At 38.0% G+C, this 15,761-nt stretch overlaps 1 protein-coding gene across 1 annotated transcript; it reads left to right on the forward strand.

Moving 5' to 3' along the window:
• The first annotated feature begins 700 nt into the window (after positions 1–700).
• Positions 701–1,115, forward strand: Rps25l2 (ribosomal protein S25 like 2). Its single transcript, XM_039078186.2, has one exon. It carries the CDS (start codon positions 701–703, stop codon positions 1,073–1,075), a length of 375 nt encoding a protein of 124 aa, XP_038934114.1. The 3' UTR covers positions 1,076–1,115.
• Positions 1,116–15,761: the final 14,646 nt, after the last annotated feature.

Consider the following 15,761-nt stretch of genomic DNA (forward strand, 5'->3'; position numbering starts at 1 on the left):
ATGTAATTACCCTGTAAAGAGACAGCAAAGCTTCCTACTAGATACCACAGGCTAACAAATAAAAAAAAATAGAAAGTCCAGTTCTGTGAATGAGTTACTTTTTTGGGAGTTCTTGGCCAGAGAGGTCTTATAGACCACCCACAATTATAGAATATTGTCCTGTTCTTGGTTATCCAACAGAACTAGAGCTTAAGATATTACTTGGTATTTGAGCCTTGGCATGTAGAAAAATAACTGGTATACACATAACAGCCTCATCACTACTGACCAGCTATAACATTTTTTTTTGGTGCTGGAAGCTTATTTACACACTATCAGAGAATAAAAGAAATCTTCATCCTTACCCAGCTGTGAACTTTGAGATCTACAATGATGACCAGCCTAGCAAGATGTTTTCTCTGGTGCAATGGTTATACACACACCTTGAGAGTACCCAACCACATTCTGATTGAATTTAAGGCTACTCCATGAGTTTAAACTGTACTTTACAGCATTTTCAGAACCAATAACCAATAACGACTTATCATCATATCCATAAATCAATGCTTCCCTCATCACAGAAGCTTTTCTTTTGTAGATGGTGATTAATATAGAAACCCAGAACTTAAGAAATAGTACAGAGAATAAGAAAGTGTGGGTCACTTTTTTTCCAACATCTTAGTGTGGCTGCAGTAGTCCACACTACTCTCTGAGCTTCTCCATGCCGCCCAAAGACGACAAGAAGAAGAAGGATGCTGGAAAGTCCGCCAAAAAAGACAAAGACCCTATAAATAAATCTGGTGGCAAGGCCAAAAAGAAGTGGTCCAAAGGCAAAGTTCTGGACAAGCTGAACAATCTCGTCCTGTTTGACAAAGCTACTTATGACAAACTTTGTAAGGAAGTTCCCAACTATAAGCTTATTACTCCATGTGTGGTCTCCGAGAGACTGAAGATTCTAGGTTCCTTGGTCAGGGCAGCCCTTCAGGAGCTACTTAGTAAAGGACTTATCAAGCTGGTTTCAAAGCACAGAGCCCAAGTAATTTACACCAGAAACACAAAGGTTGGAGATGTCTCAGCTGCTAGTGAAGATGCATGAACAGATTCAATCAGCTGTATATTTGGGAAAATAAAACTTTATTGAATCAAAAAAAAGAAAGAAAGTATGGGTCAATCACCCTTAAGTGGCACATCTACTCTATATCCTGTCATCAGAAGGATCCACTGTGCAAGATTGGGAAGAAAAATAAAAGAGCCAGAAGAAATGGATTACTGCATGGGAACAGTGTCTTCTGGACACAGCAGGGTAGCTGCATATATGAACTCACAGTAGCTATGACCACATGCACACGACCAGTGAAATCTCAAGCCAAACAAAAATTCCCTGAGCATAACTGTCATCTGAGAGGATTCACCCAGCAACTAATAGAAACTCATACAGAGACGTAGACCCAAACATTAAGTGTGGCTTGTGGAAACCTGTAGAAAAGGGGAAAGAAGGATTGAAGGAACAAAAGAGTCAAGGACACCACAAGAAAACCTGTAGAACCAACTATCCTGGACCGTTAAGGGATCACAGAAAGAGAAGTGCCAAGCAGAAAGCATGTACAGAAAGGTCCTACGCCCTCGGTTAACAGTTGCAGAGCTGGGTCCTCAGGTAGAACTCCTAAAGCAGGAGCAAGGGCGATCTCTGACTACAATGCCTACACCTGGATCACTTTCCACAACTGGGCTGCCTTGTCTAGTTAGCCTCAATAGAAGTTAGGGTGTGCCTAGTCTTAACTGGATATGCCAAGGCGGGTTGATATCCATTAGGAGAGTTGAGAGGGAGGAACAGGGAGAGAGAAAGAATGGGAAGCCACAATCAGGATATAAAGTAATAACTTTATTTTAAAAAGAATGGTCTCCAATATGTAACCCTCCTGCCTCCACATCCCAACTGCTAAGAGTACAGTTACATATCAACAGACTTAGCTCTATATAATTCCCCTTTTGAAGAATTCTTACACTTTTATATAAGATATTTGCAATCTATTGGCATACAATGAAACAATTATGTGGGGATAATATTTGTAAAATAGAGACGGATGAAGAAAAATCAAAACTACAGAGAGCCTTTATAAAGTCCTTGTTTTTCCTCTCCTGTAAGCTGGCAACCATGGAGGCCAGTTAGGGTGTTTTCAACTTGGGCAGCGGAACAAGTTGTCAAAGAAAATGATTTTAATTATTTACAAATATCCCTGAAAAGGTTTGGAACAGACATAGTTGATTATACTGTGTCTACTAGAGTCCTCTGTAACTGAGGCTGCACCTTCACCAATGGCTTTCCATAGCCTTTTACAGTGCCACGCTCAGCTGTTCTTCATGACTCCTTCATGCCTTCCAAACCAGTTCCACCTGGGTGACTCTTACACATTACCAAGGACAGCTCAGCATGAGGTACAACCTTGGCTATCTCTGGAACAGCTTCTTGCTCTCAGAAAACACTTCCCAGAAGATTTTACCTCAGTGATACTGGTCTCTTCTCTCTTTTTAAAATTTTCTTATTGGTTATTTTATTTTTTTATATTTCAAATGTTAGCTCCCTTCTTGGTGTCCCCTCTAAAGCCCCCCTATACCATCCCCCTCCCACTGCTTCTATGACGGTGCTCCCCCATCCACCCCACACCCACTCCCACCTCACCACCCTGTCATTCTCCATGCTGGTGCATCAAGCCTTCACAGGACTAAGGGCCTCCTCTCCCATTGATGGCAGATAAAGCCATCCTCTGCTATATATGCAACTGGAGCCATGGTTCCCCCCAGGTGTACTCTTTGATTGGTGGTTTAGTCTCTGGGAGTTCTGGGGGAGGGTCTGGTTGGTTGATATTTTTGTTCTTCTTATGGGGTTGCAAACCCCTTCATCTCCTTCAGTCCATCCCCTAACTCCTCTTTTGGGGTCCCTATGCTCAGTTCGATGGTTGGCTGCAAGCATCCACATCTGTATTGGTCAGGCTCTGGAAAAGCCTCTCAGGAGACAGCTATATAAGATTCCTGTTGGCAAGCACTTCTTAGCATCAGCAGTAGTGACAGGGTTTTGTGTCTGTATATTGGATGGATCCCCAGGTAGTGCAGTCTCTGGGTGGCCTCTCCTTCAGTCTCTGCTCCACTCTTTGTTCCTGTATTTCCAACAATCAGAAGGAATTCTGGGTTAAAATTTTTGAGATTGGTGGGTGACCCCATTCCTCAACCGGGACTAGTATTTATACTTCATTTAGAATTTTTCAAGCTTGGATTATGGACAAAGTGTCTTGGGTAGCAGGATGAACCACACACGAAAAAATTGTTTACTTATTTACTGTCTGTTTCAGTGTAAATTATTAAGAATCAGATATGCTTAACATTTCTAACAGAATATCAGTATGCTTTGAATATGAATTAAAATTTCCTGCTACTGATTTCTATACTAACTCTCTAAAGTAAGCCACGCCACCAGAAACCCTGAGCTTAATGCTTACTCTTTGCCACCTCAACCTTAGTTCAACTGCCTAAAAAGTGAAAGTTAAACGTATGTCTGACTTTTAAGTTGATTTGCAGTTAACCGTATGGCAAGAAGGTTGGTGTGGCTGAGCCATAGTAGCAAGGCAGCAGATGACATTCCAAGTCCGTTCAGACGGGCTGTTTGTTCTGTGAAGACATTTCATGATATCTGTATTTCAGCAGAATTCTTCTGTGTGAGCACTGAGAACAGGATCCAGGCACAAAGGAATGAAGTCAACACCGCTATTAGGAGGATAGACTCCAATGTTCCAGGAAGGGCCTGAAAGTGTTTGGGACTAACGTGGAGTTGTAGAATGAAGACAAGAGGTAGAGTGATAAGGGCTTATGGAAGGAAATTATATAGTTCAAATGAGAAGAAACATGAAGACTAATTCTAATCTTGTCACTGCAGATAGCTTAGGCATTCAACAGAAGTGGAGGTACAGGGTTTGTGTGTCCGTAGCTGTTGTAGAAATGTGCTACAGAATTGGGTCAATTGCGTTCGACAGTAGCTGAGGGTGACTTTCAATTCCCAAAAAATTGACAGGGCAGACAGTATATCAAAATATTGCTTAAGTTTACTGAAATAAATGCAAATGAATTTGTGTATTATTATGTTCCTTTTTATCAATTTAGCCAAAGCAGGAAGCTTCATAGTACACACAGTAATGAGACGTAAGAAGCCAGACATTTCATTCAGCATTTGATCACAGAATACATTTTATAAATATTAAGAATAGAATTTCTAGCTTTTATTCATGAAATTGTAGAACTCAAAATATCTCCAAAATATTTATAGGAATCTATCAAATATAAGGGTATATATTTTTCTTCTTTAATTGGCAAGAAAGACCCCCAAGTACACCCTAAATACCTATAGAGATATTGGTTGAGTACATCTTTTATCTAATATATATGTAATATATATATGTATATATATATATATCCAAGGTTACATTCATTCATTGCACAATATATTTTAAAAAGCAATCCATTTTATCTATATAAAGATATTTTAATATTTATTATGAAATAAAATGTAAAATACAAGCAGCATCCAGATACGTTAATTTTGTATATGAAATTCTTTTGCACATGTATGTGCATGTGTATATATGGAAAACAGAAGATAAATATGTGTTTCATTCCACAGGGTTTGTCTATATTTGAGACATTGTCTGTTACCAGGTACTGGCCTGGAGATTACCAAGTACGTTAGACTGACTGACCAGATAACCCCATAGATCCTCCTGACTCTGCCTTCTCATCTCTAGAACTAGAGGTACTCAGCACTGGGCATTATATTTAGTTTTATACTTAGTTTTTTATACTTAGTTTTCCAGGAATCATGATCATGTCCTCATGCTTAAGCAGAAAATACATCACCAACTGAGCATATATAAATCGTGCACATATAATGGATTTATCCTTGTGAAGAATTATTATCTATGATAAGTGCATTTCTTAGCTTTTTTATAAAGGGCTAGATTTATTTATTGATGTGAATGAATTATATATTTAATTACTCAGCAATATAAGTGTGAGTATTTCAGATACATGATACAACACAGTTAGACCATAATAATCAATCAATAATTATCTATTTGTTCTCATTGAATTGTTTTAATTTAAAATTTTTCTTAAATAGCTGTGACGTCTAATATATATAGTTTTAAAAAAACCTGACTAATTGGCTCATTAAATACATCTTAAGTTCAGCTTTGAGCATAAAATGATCACATATATTTAATTGAGAGAGAACATCAGTTAATCACCAGATGCTAAACTTGTTTTATTTTCAATTGTCATCTTACTGGGTTTCTTTCAGGCATCACCTTCTGTGTTACTCATAACCTGCTGGTGGATGCTGGTGGCTACCTTGATTCCTGAAGTTTTGCAAAATCACATTTTTGTAAAGTTCTTCCTTAGCAAATTCCTTTCCCAATGTGTCCACACAGAAATTAGTTCCCCCTACCCAAGATTTTTATTATTCTAAATCAAACACAATTAGCTTGAGGCTCAGGAACCTAAAGTTTGTTCTTAGAACATCATCAAATGTGTATGAATTAAGCTGTTCCAACACAAAACAGGGCGTGTGCTCCATTATATTGAAACTGCCTTATTTATAATAGCCAGAAGCTGGAAACAACCTAGATGTCCCTCATGAGAGGAATGGATACAGAAAATGTGGTACATTTATACAATGGAGAACTACTCAGCTATTAAAAGTGACAATTTCTTGAATTTTGCAGGCAAAAAATGGAACTAGAAAATATCATTCTGCGTGAGATAACCCAGACCCAAAAGGACACACAAGGTATGTACTCATTGATAAGTAAATATTAGCCCAAGAACTCAGAATACCCAGGATAAAACTCACAGACCATTTGAAGCTTAACTTAGAAAGAGTGTGTGCTTCAATCCTACTTAGAGGGTGGGGGACAAAATAAACACAGGGTATATATAGAGAGAGGACACTGGGAGGGAGAGAGAAGGGGAAAGGAAAATGGGGGAACAGGATCAAGTAAGGGAAGAGACTCGAGAGAAGTCCAGAGGTTCAGGAGAATGAACAAATGTGTAGCAGTGTGTGTGTGTGTGTGTGTGTGTGTGTGTGTGTGTGTGTGTGTCTGTGTGTGTAGACTATTACAAAGTCCAGACACCAGGGGAAGCATAGGTTCCCAGGACCCAATGGGGATGACATTAGCTGAAATACCCAGCAGAGGGTAGATAGAACCTGAAGAGACCACCTCCAGTAGATAGGCACTGCCACCAGTTAAGGGATGGTGCCACCACCCATCTCAAAATTTTTAACCCAGAATTGTTCCTGTCTAAAGAAAATACAGGGACAAAAAATGGAGCAGAGACTGCAGGAAAGACCATCCAGAGTCTCCCTCACCTAGGAATACATTCCATCTCTAGCCTCCAAATCCCTACACTGTTGCTGATGCCAAGAAGTGCTTGCAGACAGGAGCCTAGTATGGCTGGCCTCTGAGATGCTCTGCCAGGATCTGACTAAAACAGATGCAAATACAGCCAACCACTGGACTGAGTCCAGGGCCCCCAATGGAAGAAATGGGGGAAGGGCTTAAGGGAATTGCAACCCCATAGGAAGAATAATCATATCAACTAACTGGACATTTCCACCCCCACTTCAGAGCTCCCAGGGATTAAATCACCAACCAAAGAGTATACATGGCTGTGTCCATGGCTCCAGCTACATATTTAGCAGAGGATTAGTTTACTTGGCATCAATGGGAGGGAGGCCCTTGGTCTTGTGGAGGCTAGTTGCCTCAGAGTAGGGGGATGCTAGAGGGGTGAAGGGGAGTGGGTGAGTGGATTGGGGAGCACCCTCTTAGAGACAAAGGCAGGGGGAATAGTATGGGGGAGTGGTGGAGGGGAGACCAGTAAGGGGGACAACATTTGAAATATAAAATAACCAATTAATTTCAAAAAGAAAAATAATTACAGTTATATTGTAATCATATTTTTCTCAAGTTTCGATTTTATTAAAGAAACTAGGATAAGACCACAATGCTTTGAAAGACAAAATAGATGTTTTCAGATCATGTGGCCGTTATTATAGTTATACAATGTATCATGTTTACATATTATGAATTTGAATTTAAACAAACTTTAGTATTCTGTGCTTAAGTTTATTTTTTATTCATTAATAAAAAAGTATATAATAGGATTGATGAAATTGCTCAGTGGTTAAGTGCTTGAACTATTCTTACAAAGGACTCCAGTTTGGTTCCTAGCACCCATGTTGGGCAGTTCAAAGACTCAGATAACTAGAGCTCCAAAGAGATCCAAATTCCTCTTCCGGAGATGTGAGTACCTATGCCTACATACATATGCAGATACACATAATTAAAAATGAAAAGTAGGGGATGGGGAGATGACTCACTGGTTAAGAGCATGGACTGCTCTTCCAGAGGTCCCAAGTTCAAATCCCAGCAACCACATGGTGGCTCATAACCATCCATAATAGGATGTGATGCTCTCTTCTGGTGTGTCTGAAGACAGCTACAGTGTACTTATATATAATAAATAAACAAATTTAAAAAATGAAAAATAATCTTTTAAAAAAACAGATACAGTTTAAATATCTGCATAAAACACAGTCTTTCCATTGTCTTGGAACATTTAAATCTTCTGATATGACTTTCATTCAATTGACTGTGGTTCATATTTAGAAGAAAAAATAAACATATATGCATTAACTCTTCTTTAAAATATAGTTAACTGATAATTTCAGAATGGTCTTTGACCATATGCAACCTCTTCTAACCAGATCCCATAGCTACCTACCAAACTGTATCTGTTCTTTTTACCTTCATCAAGTCAAGTTTGTATATGGTTGTATGTATGTTCTTTCTCTGGAACACGGTTGACTTACCAGGAGTTCTACTCTTAGAGAAAACTGATTCTGTCTCTGTCTCTGTCTCTGTCTCTATCTCTCTCTCCTTTTCCCTTCCCATTCCCCTCTCCTCCCCCTCCCCTTCCCCCCACCATACCAGTCTCTCTCCCTAATCAATTATCTGTTACCAAAGGCTCCTCAGTATCAGGTGGGACTTTGTGCCCAACTTCCTTCACCTTCAACTGAAAGGTCTTGTGGGGAATAAGCGTCTTTCTTTTTCTCATCCTCTGCTTCCAGTTCTTATACTTCTTTTACCCCAGCTTCTGTAGTGACCCTTGAGCTGCGGGAAGAGGAGACAAAATACGTATTGTATTCTGACAACAGTAGGAGATTGATATTCAGAAGCTTGATCTTACTCTGAGAATGACTATTCTTAAAAGATTCTGTGCATATAGTATTGAAAAATTCACAAATAAAGGAGGAACTAGAAATAGATAAGGGTATCTGTACACAAGTTTACTAGAAACCAGATTATCACTTCATTGCCGTTTTTAGCATCTCTAACACTTGCAAAAATAAGTCAGTTAAATAAATGATAGATAGGTAGATAGATACATATGAAGTTTTCTAATTAAAATTGAGCTATATATGAAGCTACAATTTAAATCATGATGTTTTTAAAAAGCATTTTTAGTTGGCAAAATTTAAGCCTATTAAGAAAAATTATGAAACATAATTAGAGATTTAAAATATGATTAATTTTTCAATCAAAAGAAGAAATTTGCTACAGTTGCTTAGTTGAAAACATTAGTTTGTGTTAGAAATGAACACGGTAACTATAACTAAAGGAGAAAACACCTTAGTAATAGTAAGGAAGAAAGTTCTTGCTCCTCAAAACAATCCAAAGGCTACTCATGTTTTAATAGCTGCCATTTTCCTTTAAGTCTTAAAGTTAATGGTACAGATTTCCAATTCTGGTTCTTTCTGAGGTTATCCCAAGAGCATTCTTCCTAGACATATTTCCTTGTTGTGATGACGGATACTACCACACAGTGAGTCCACCAGTTCCCCTTTCACAGCCATTATAGTAATTCTTTGTTTGCATTATATTTACCCAGACACTGGGAGTTCACACAGATAGGGTGCTCATCTTCACACTTTAATGAGTCGCCTTCATTATTTGTATGTATGCACTACAACAATAGGGGTAAAAGGCAATGTCTGAACATCTGTAGCTTTATACGCTAAGCATGCTTCGCATTCTTACTTTATTAATTTGCTCATCTCACAAGGTTTACAGAAGGAGTCTAGTTGCCTTACTCCCTTTTGAGAAATGAAGGAATTTAAAGAGCTGTTGGTTAATGATTCCTAAGAAGTCATGGAATGGATTACAGGTCAAGCAGAGCCAAGCACCAAGTACTCTGATGTCTAAAGCAGAGCATTTTCCACTACACAATACACAACTTGATCAACATTGATTGTGGGAGTGAAAGTAGTAAGAAATTCTTAGGAAAGGAGAAGGAAATAGTGCCTATTGAATTTTAATACAGATGAGCTATTATTAATGCTATTTTGGATGTATTCCAAGTCTAATAGATTATGGTTATTTTGATTCAGAAAAGACATTTTACTCGATTTCTTTTAATTCACAGCAGCTATTTCCTTTGAGAAAGCTCATTAACCGAACCAAAAATAGAAGAATAAGTTGTTCCATGAGATTTGGAACATCTGTACCTAGGTACAATTTATGCACACATGCCTGTTTGACTCTTAAAGGAAACAAACATAATCAAGGCTGCGAGATGAAAATTTGAAAGGAAGATTGAGTATATTAAATTTGACTCACATTTTTTGTGTAAGGTATTTTTCTTCATAAGCTATGATAAGATAGTAATTTTAAACTTTAATTAGGTCAAAACCTGAACATTTTCAGTATACATAAATTAAAAAATGGCAAATCCTCAAACCAACTCCCAATGGTTGTACATCTTTGTCTTTTCTGTCTAAGAAAAAGTGTTAATATAGAAAATTAATTTGAATAGGTCCACCCTGTCCTTTCCCTAGTTTCTTTGCTCAGCTTTTTATCCACTTTGCTGTCTTTCTGGTCTGATTGCCACTCAACATCCATTAAATCCTGAGTGCTGTCTCCAGGATTTCAAGGGCTTCACTGAAAATAAGATCTACTGATTGAGAGACTTCGCTTTTCTTTTGCATCCCACTTGTGACTTCTATGTTGAACCAATACATATGATTAGGATTTCCCTATGACTGCTTGGCATTTTACTCCTTTGTACTTGTCATGAAACACTTTCCAACAGCTGACACCGTCATTTGACTTTCCTGGGTTCAAAGCAATGATCTCTGCACTATGCTCTCGTTTCAGATGTGTAGTCTTTAATGGCAGGGTATTTGCCACTGATACCTGTTCTTTTTCTGCAGCTCTTTACTTTTTTCAATTTGTTTGTCTCTTTTGTCCTAGTCTGGTTGGTTTGTTTTCATTTCCATCTTCTTTTGTTTTATTTTACTATTTTTAGATGCCATTTTTGTTTTTTAATGAGAACAAGAAAGGATGTGAGATGGCCAGGGAGATAGGAAAGATCTGGGAAGATTTGAAGTAAAGGAAATGGCAATCGAAATACATTGCATGAAAAAAAAATCTATTTTCAATAAAAAAGAGAAAGAAAGACACTTTCTATCAACTGAAGTAAATCTAGGCACTTTGAGCACATATCACAGTTGTGTCTTTTTTATAGAGCTGAACAATATCTTGCCTGTATAATTTGTACACTGAGGTAATAAAATGAATTTTTACCAGTTTGCAGCTTATACTATTAATGAAGAATATGAAAACTGTTGTGAATCTTTTACATATTTAGTGCATGGAGACAAATGTGCCTGATAAGATACTGAATCTAGAGTGTGAGGTTTTATGCATATTAGATAGTGAAAGAGTGAAAAATATACTAGTAACAGATAGGAAAACAGTCAAGGTGTGGTAAATATCTAAGTATCCACTAAGGGTTGTGTGCATGTGCATGTGGGCATGTGTGTGTGTGTGTGTGTGTGTGTGTGTGTGTGTGTGTGTGAGAGAGAGAGAGAGAGAGACAGAGACAGAGACAGAGACAGAGACAGAGAGAGACAGAGAGACAGAGAGAGACAGAGACAAAGAGACAGAGACGGAGAGAGGCAGAGACAGGGACAGAGAAACACACAGAGAGAAAGCAGGAGAGAGAGAGAGAGAGAGAGAGAGAGAGAGAGAGAGAGAGAGAATGTATGTATTCAAATGAGAGAAAATTCTGAGTTCAAACACAATCTGGTACACAGAGAGCATAATAGCCCAGAAATGAAATGGCAGGGCTATAGAGAGAAACCCTGTCCAAGAAAAGGAGGGGGAGAGGAAGAAGAGAAAGAAAAAGGGAGGAAGAGTAATGAAGGGAAAGAAGAAGAAGAAGAAGAAGAAGAAGAAGAAGAAGAAGAAGAAGAAGAAGAAGAAGAAGAATACGATGGAGGAGGAGGAGGAAGAAGAAGAAGAGGAAGAAGAGGAGGAAGAAGAAGAAGAAGAAGAAGAAGAAGAAGAAGAAGAAGAAGAAGAAGAAGAAGAAGAAGAAGAAGAAGAAGAAGAAGAAGAGGAGGAAGAGGAAGAGGAAGAGGAAGAAGAAGAAGAGGAGGAAGAGGAAGAGGAAGAGGAAGAAGAAAAAGAAGAAGAGGAAGAGGAAGAGGAAGAAGAAGAGGAAAAGAAGAAGAAGAAGAAGAAGAAGAAGAAGAAGAAGAAGAAGAAGAAGAAGAAGAAGAAGAAGAAGAAGAAGAAGAAGAAGAAGAAGAAGAAGAAGAAAGAGAGAGAGGGAGAGAGAGAGAAATATTTTATGACATTATATTTTAGGCATGGGGTGAAAATAAGAGTAGTGCCACAATAATCCACAAGGCATCATACCTGCAGCAGTAGTTTTATACAAAACAGGGAATCTAAACCCTAAAATTTAGTAGTTTCACTAGTTAAATTATCCATTAAATAACTGGGACTCTTTATAACAAAGCAGAGTATTTTCAGAGGACATATCCATGTTAAATCTCTCCTCCCCCATCTCACCCTTCCTAACTGTACAGTACTGGATGTCAAAGGGAGATAGGGTTTCCTTTTGGTTCTCTAAAGAAATGATATCCACATTCACCATCATTCATGGATGCTTTGAAAGCAAACCAAAGAGCAAAATAAATCATCCATGCTAATTTGTGATATCTGCCTCTCCTTGGAAGAGTCTTATGGAAGTGAAACCAGATGGCACATTATTTTCAAGTAGAAAAGGGAAAGCTTCCTGAGAATTCTTCATAAACATCTACAGACACAAGGGCATGGCGTTTTTCTTGGTGCCCTTTCCCCTGGAAAAGGGAACAACCCACTATTGAAAGGTCTCTGTTATAGCAGGCCTTACTGAAGCTGTTCTGGGCATGTTGAGAAACTGGAAGAAAGCTTTGCAAAGGTTTTTGGCACTCAATAATGACAACACTTCCATGCCATGTCTCCATTAAATATCAGGAATCGGTAGTCACTATGGGAAAGGAAGCCTAGAGGTCTGCCTTTGTAGGCCTTTATATTATTCAACTGTCAGAAGAACCTTGAGAAATTTTCAAGAAATTCTAAAATCAGTCATTACTGAAGTTAAGTAAATACAAAAGAGAAAACATTTGGCATGCTTTCGAAAAAAGTATCGGGTTCTGCAATGTATTTGATGATAGATATATTTCCCATATTCAGCCATTGTCCCCCGACTTGCATTTTTAAATTGGTTTAAATCTAATTTCTGATGCCTTTGAATTCCTTTCTTCCAAAAAATAAACTGTTCTTTGCTTGTCTTCTGGTTACTGTGGAAATGACCCACCTGTAGGGCTTTTTGAAGTCGGTCATGGGGTTGTTTCTAAGAAATCCTGGCCTTCAACACAGCCAGACACAATGAAAATGGAAAAAGCTAGAATTGGGTGTCTTTCAGATCATGTGGGCAATTCCCTAGTGTGGAGAATGCTGAGATGAGAAAATGATATTTTCTCCCCCTGGAAGGCAGCTGTCTGGCATGGAATTAGATCAAGTGTTCTTGGCACAGCTCTGTGATAACCTTGGCATTTCCTTTATCTCACCCTCAGTCCTCTCCTTCACAATACAGAGATGACTATTGGATGCTGTAGCTGAATTTTTAAGGACTAAGTTTTTACTCATTTGTAAGCATTAAAGGTTTATACAATTAGTTGTTATTTTGTTGTTGTTAATCATATTGCTATTATACCATACTGAGGATACACCAGAAAACAAGAATGCAATGTTTCATGAAACTTTTTCTTTTTCCAAAAGCCTTGTTGGATAATATTCTTTGGTTGATATACATGAAACTTGAGCTTGTCCTACGCGCACACAGTTGACAACTCCGCCTTCATTTTATTTTACTGGCTAGTGCGGGCAAATACCATACAGGTTTAAAGGATTTTGGAAATTCTTGCCTCTTGACAAGAAGGACCTAATTATGGGAGTTTTGAATCAGAACTGATCTGTTATGGTTAAATGCTTAATTTTCTTCTTTATGTTATACATTTTTTAAAATAAACAATGAACTCTTACAGCTTCATACACAGTAAACAGACATGTGGGACCAGCAAACATACTTAGCCAAAGGCACCTAGTGTCTGCTATTTAATCACCTAGAAATATCACTTGACATTTGTGCTCTCTTCTGTTAGACTGACAACTGAAAATGAAATAATGACCCTCAGGTGACGAAAGTGTATGAGATGTCAAAGAGGAATATTTAAGTTTGTTTTAGTGAGGCTATTCTAGGCCTGAAGAATAATTGGAGTAGGATGCCTCAGGCAGCCTGCTGATGGAAATATTTTAAGACAGGAGTACTGTGGAAGCAGCTAAGTTCGCTGCATCAGACTAAGGATGATTTTCAGAAAGCACAAGTGTGATACTTGTGGCATATGTACCATGTCACATTTGGTGCTATAGCCACTCTGATTCTCAGAAGAGTTCACTGCATAGATTACCAGTTTCCTCATCATGTCAGGAAAAAGAATTCAGTTTGCTCTATTCTTTCACTGATTTTCTTATTAGTCTTTTCTGCGAAAATAGCATGACCTTTACTTTGACTTTTATAATCATGATAAAAGTCTTCCTGCAGCCAAGTCTATATTTGGAGCTACATATTCGGAGAGCATTTGCTGCTCATTTGCATCTCTGTCTTTTAACCTCATTGATCTTCTATACATCTGAAGAAATTCCAGTATCGATCTCTTCTCCTCTTACTGTAATGTCTTCTTGGCACCAATTTCTCTGATGTTTGCTTCTCATGCACAGTTCCTCTTCTAAAATGGTTTGGTTATTCACTACGGTAAACTACAACTCAAGAAGATTCATGCTACTTACATGTCAAGAGCTTGAACTCTACTCTGGTCTTTTCTTACTTCTTTCTGATCTTCATTACTTTGGTTTGAAATGTTATTTATGGGAAGATTAATGTCCATAAATTTCAATAAGTATTTTATAGGAAATATTGTAGAATAATTAAAGGTTGTTATAAATGAAAGTTTTTCCTGTGTTTTTTGTTAGTTGGTTTATTTATTTTTTCCACTCTCCATTGGCTTATGCATTTCAGACACAGGTTTAAAAAACATCTTTCTACTCAATGAAATACGGGTTGATCAGAACCTCATTGATGAGGAGAGTTTGACATGTTGAAAGTCCAGACTCAAATTATCTGAAGATCCCTTAATAGTTATTTATTGTCTTCCTCTGCTTGTGGTCTAACATATTTCTGACCATTAGGTAAATCTTTTGGGGTGTGTCTTAGGTTTTGTCTTGCTGCATCAAAAACATTCTAACCAAAAAACAAGTTCAGGAGGGAAAGACTTATTTGGCTTCCTTACAGCTGTTCATCATTGAAGGAAGTCAGGACAAAAACTCAAACAGGGCAGAAACCCCAGAGGCAGGAGCTGAAGTGAAGGCTACTGGGTAGAATTGCTTTGTGGCTTGCTTTCCATGTGTTGCTCAGCCTGCTTTCTTATTGGACCCAGGACCATCAGCTCAGGAATATTAACATTCACATTAGTTTGACCTCTTCACATCAATCACCAATTAAGAAAATGACTTTCATCCACATCTTACGGAAGCACTTTTTCAATTAAAATTCACTCTCTTCAGATAACTCTAGTTCGTGCATCAAGTTGACATAAGAAGTAGCCAACACAGGGTGTTTAAAGGGGGACAATAAGGGGTATGTATGGGGGGAATACCCATATGGGGGAGGGGGAGAGGAGGGGATGGGGTCTTATGGACAGGAAACCAGAAAGAGGAATAACATTTGAAATGTAAGTAAAGAAGTATATCTAATAAAAAAATTTTAAAAATGACTCATAGTTCCCACACGATAGGGCGTAGGAATGCAATTAGAGTCTAAGATCTATAACAGAGTTCTCTCCACTTTGCTGAAGCCCATCCACTTGATGTTTCCATCAATGTATTTGAAAATAATTATTTATGAGTTCATTCTGTTTCTATATAAAAACAACTTAATATTGTTACCTCAGTGTAATTTAGAATTTGTGAAAACCAGAATCTGTTTTGTAGACTACTACTACACATACAGGCTCTAGACTAATCTAGTCCTTCTCCACTTTGATGTGAAAGTCCTGAGCTCTTGGTGCTGCTTCAAGGATATTAGCATGAATTTGACTTTGGGCCAGGACAAGGAAGTAGGACCAAGATCTAGATCATCTAGATAAGCCTCTGAATATCATGAGACCTTTGTTTATACCTCGTTTGTACCTTGACTACTTTGTTTATATCTTAGAACTGGCCATATTCTTTGCATGTACCTAAAATGATATAAAAACAAACTAGAAAAAATTAAACCTGCTTATGCAC

This window comes from Rattus norvegicus, chromosome 6, assembly GCF_036323735.1.
Source record: "Rattus norvegicus strain BN/NHsdMcwi chromosome 6, GRCr8, whole genome shotgun sequence".
In the NCBI taxonomy this organism is placed as follows: Eukaryota; Metazoa; Chordata; class Mammalia; order Rodentia; family Muridae; genus Rattus; species Rattus norvegicus.

What these genes read in the sequence shown, in the direction of transcription:
- Rps25l2 (XM_039078186.2), top strand. Translation starts at nt 701, where the DNA reads ATGCCGCCCAAAGACGACAAGAAGAAGAAGGATGCTGGAAAGTCCGCC.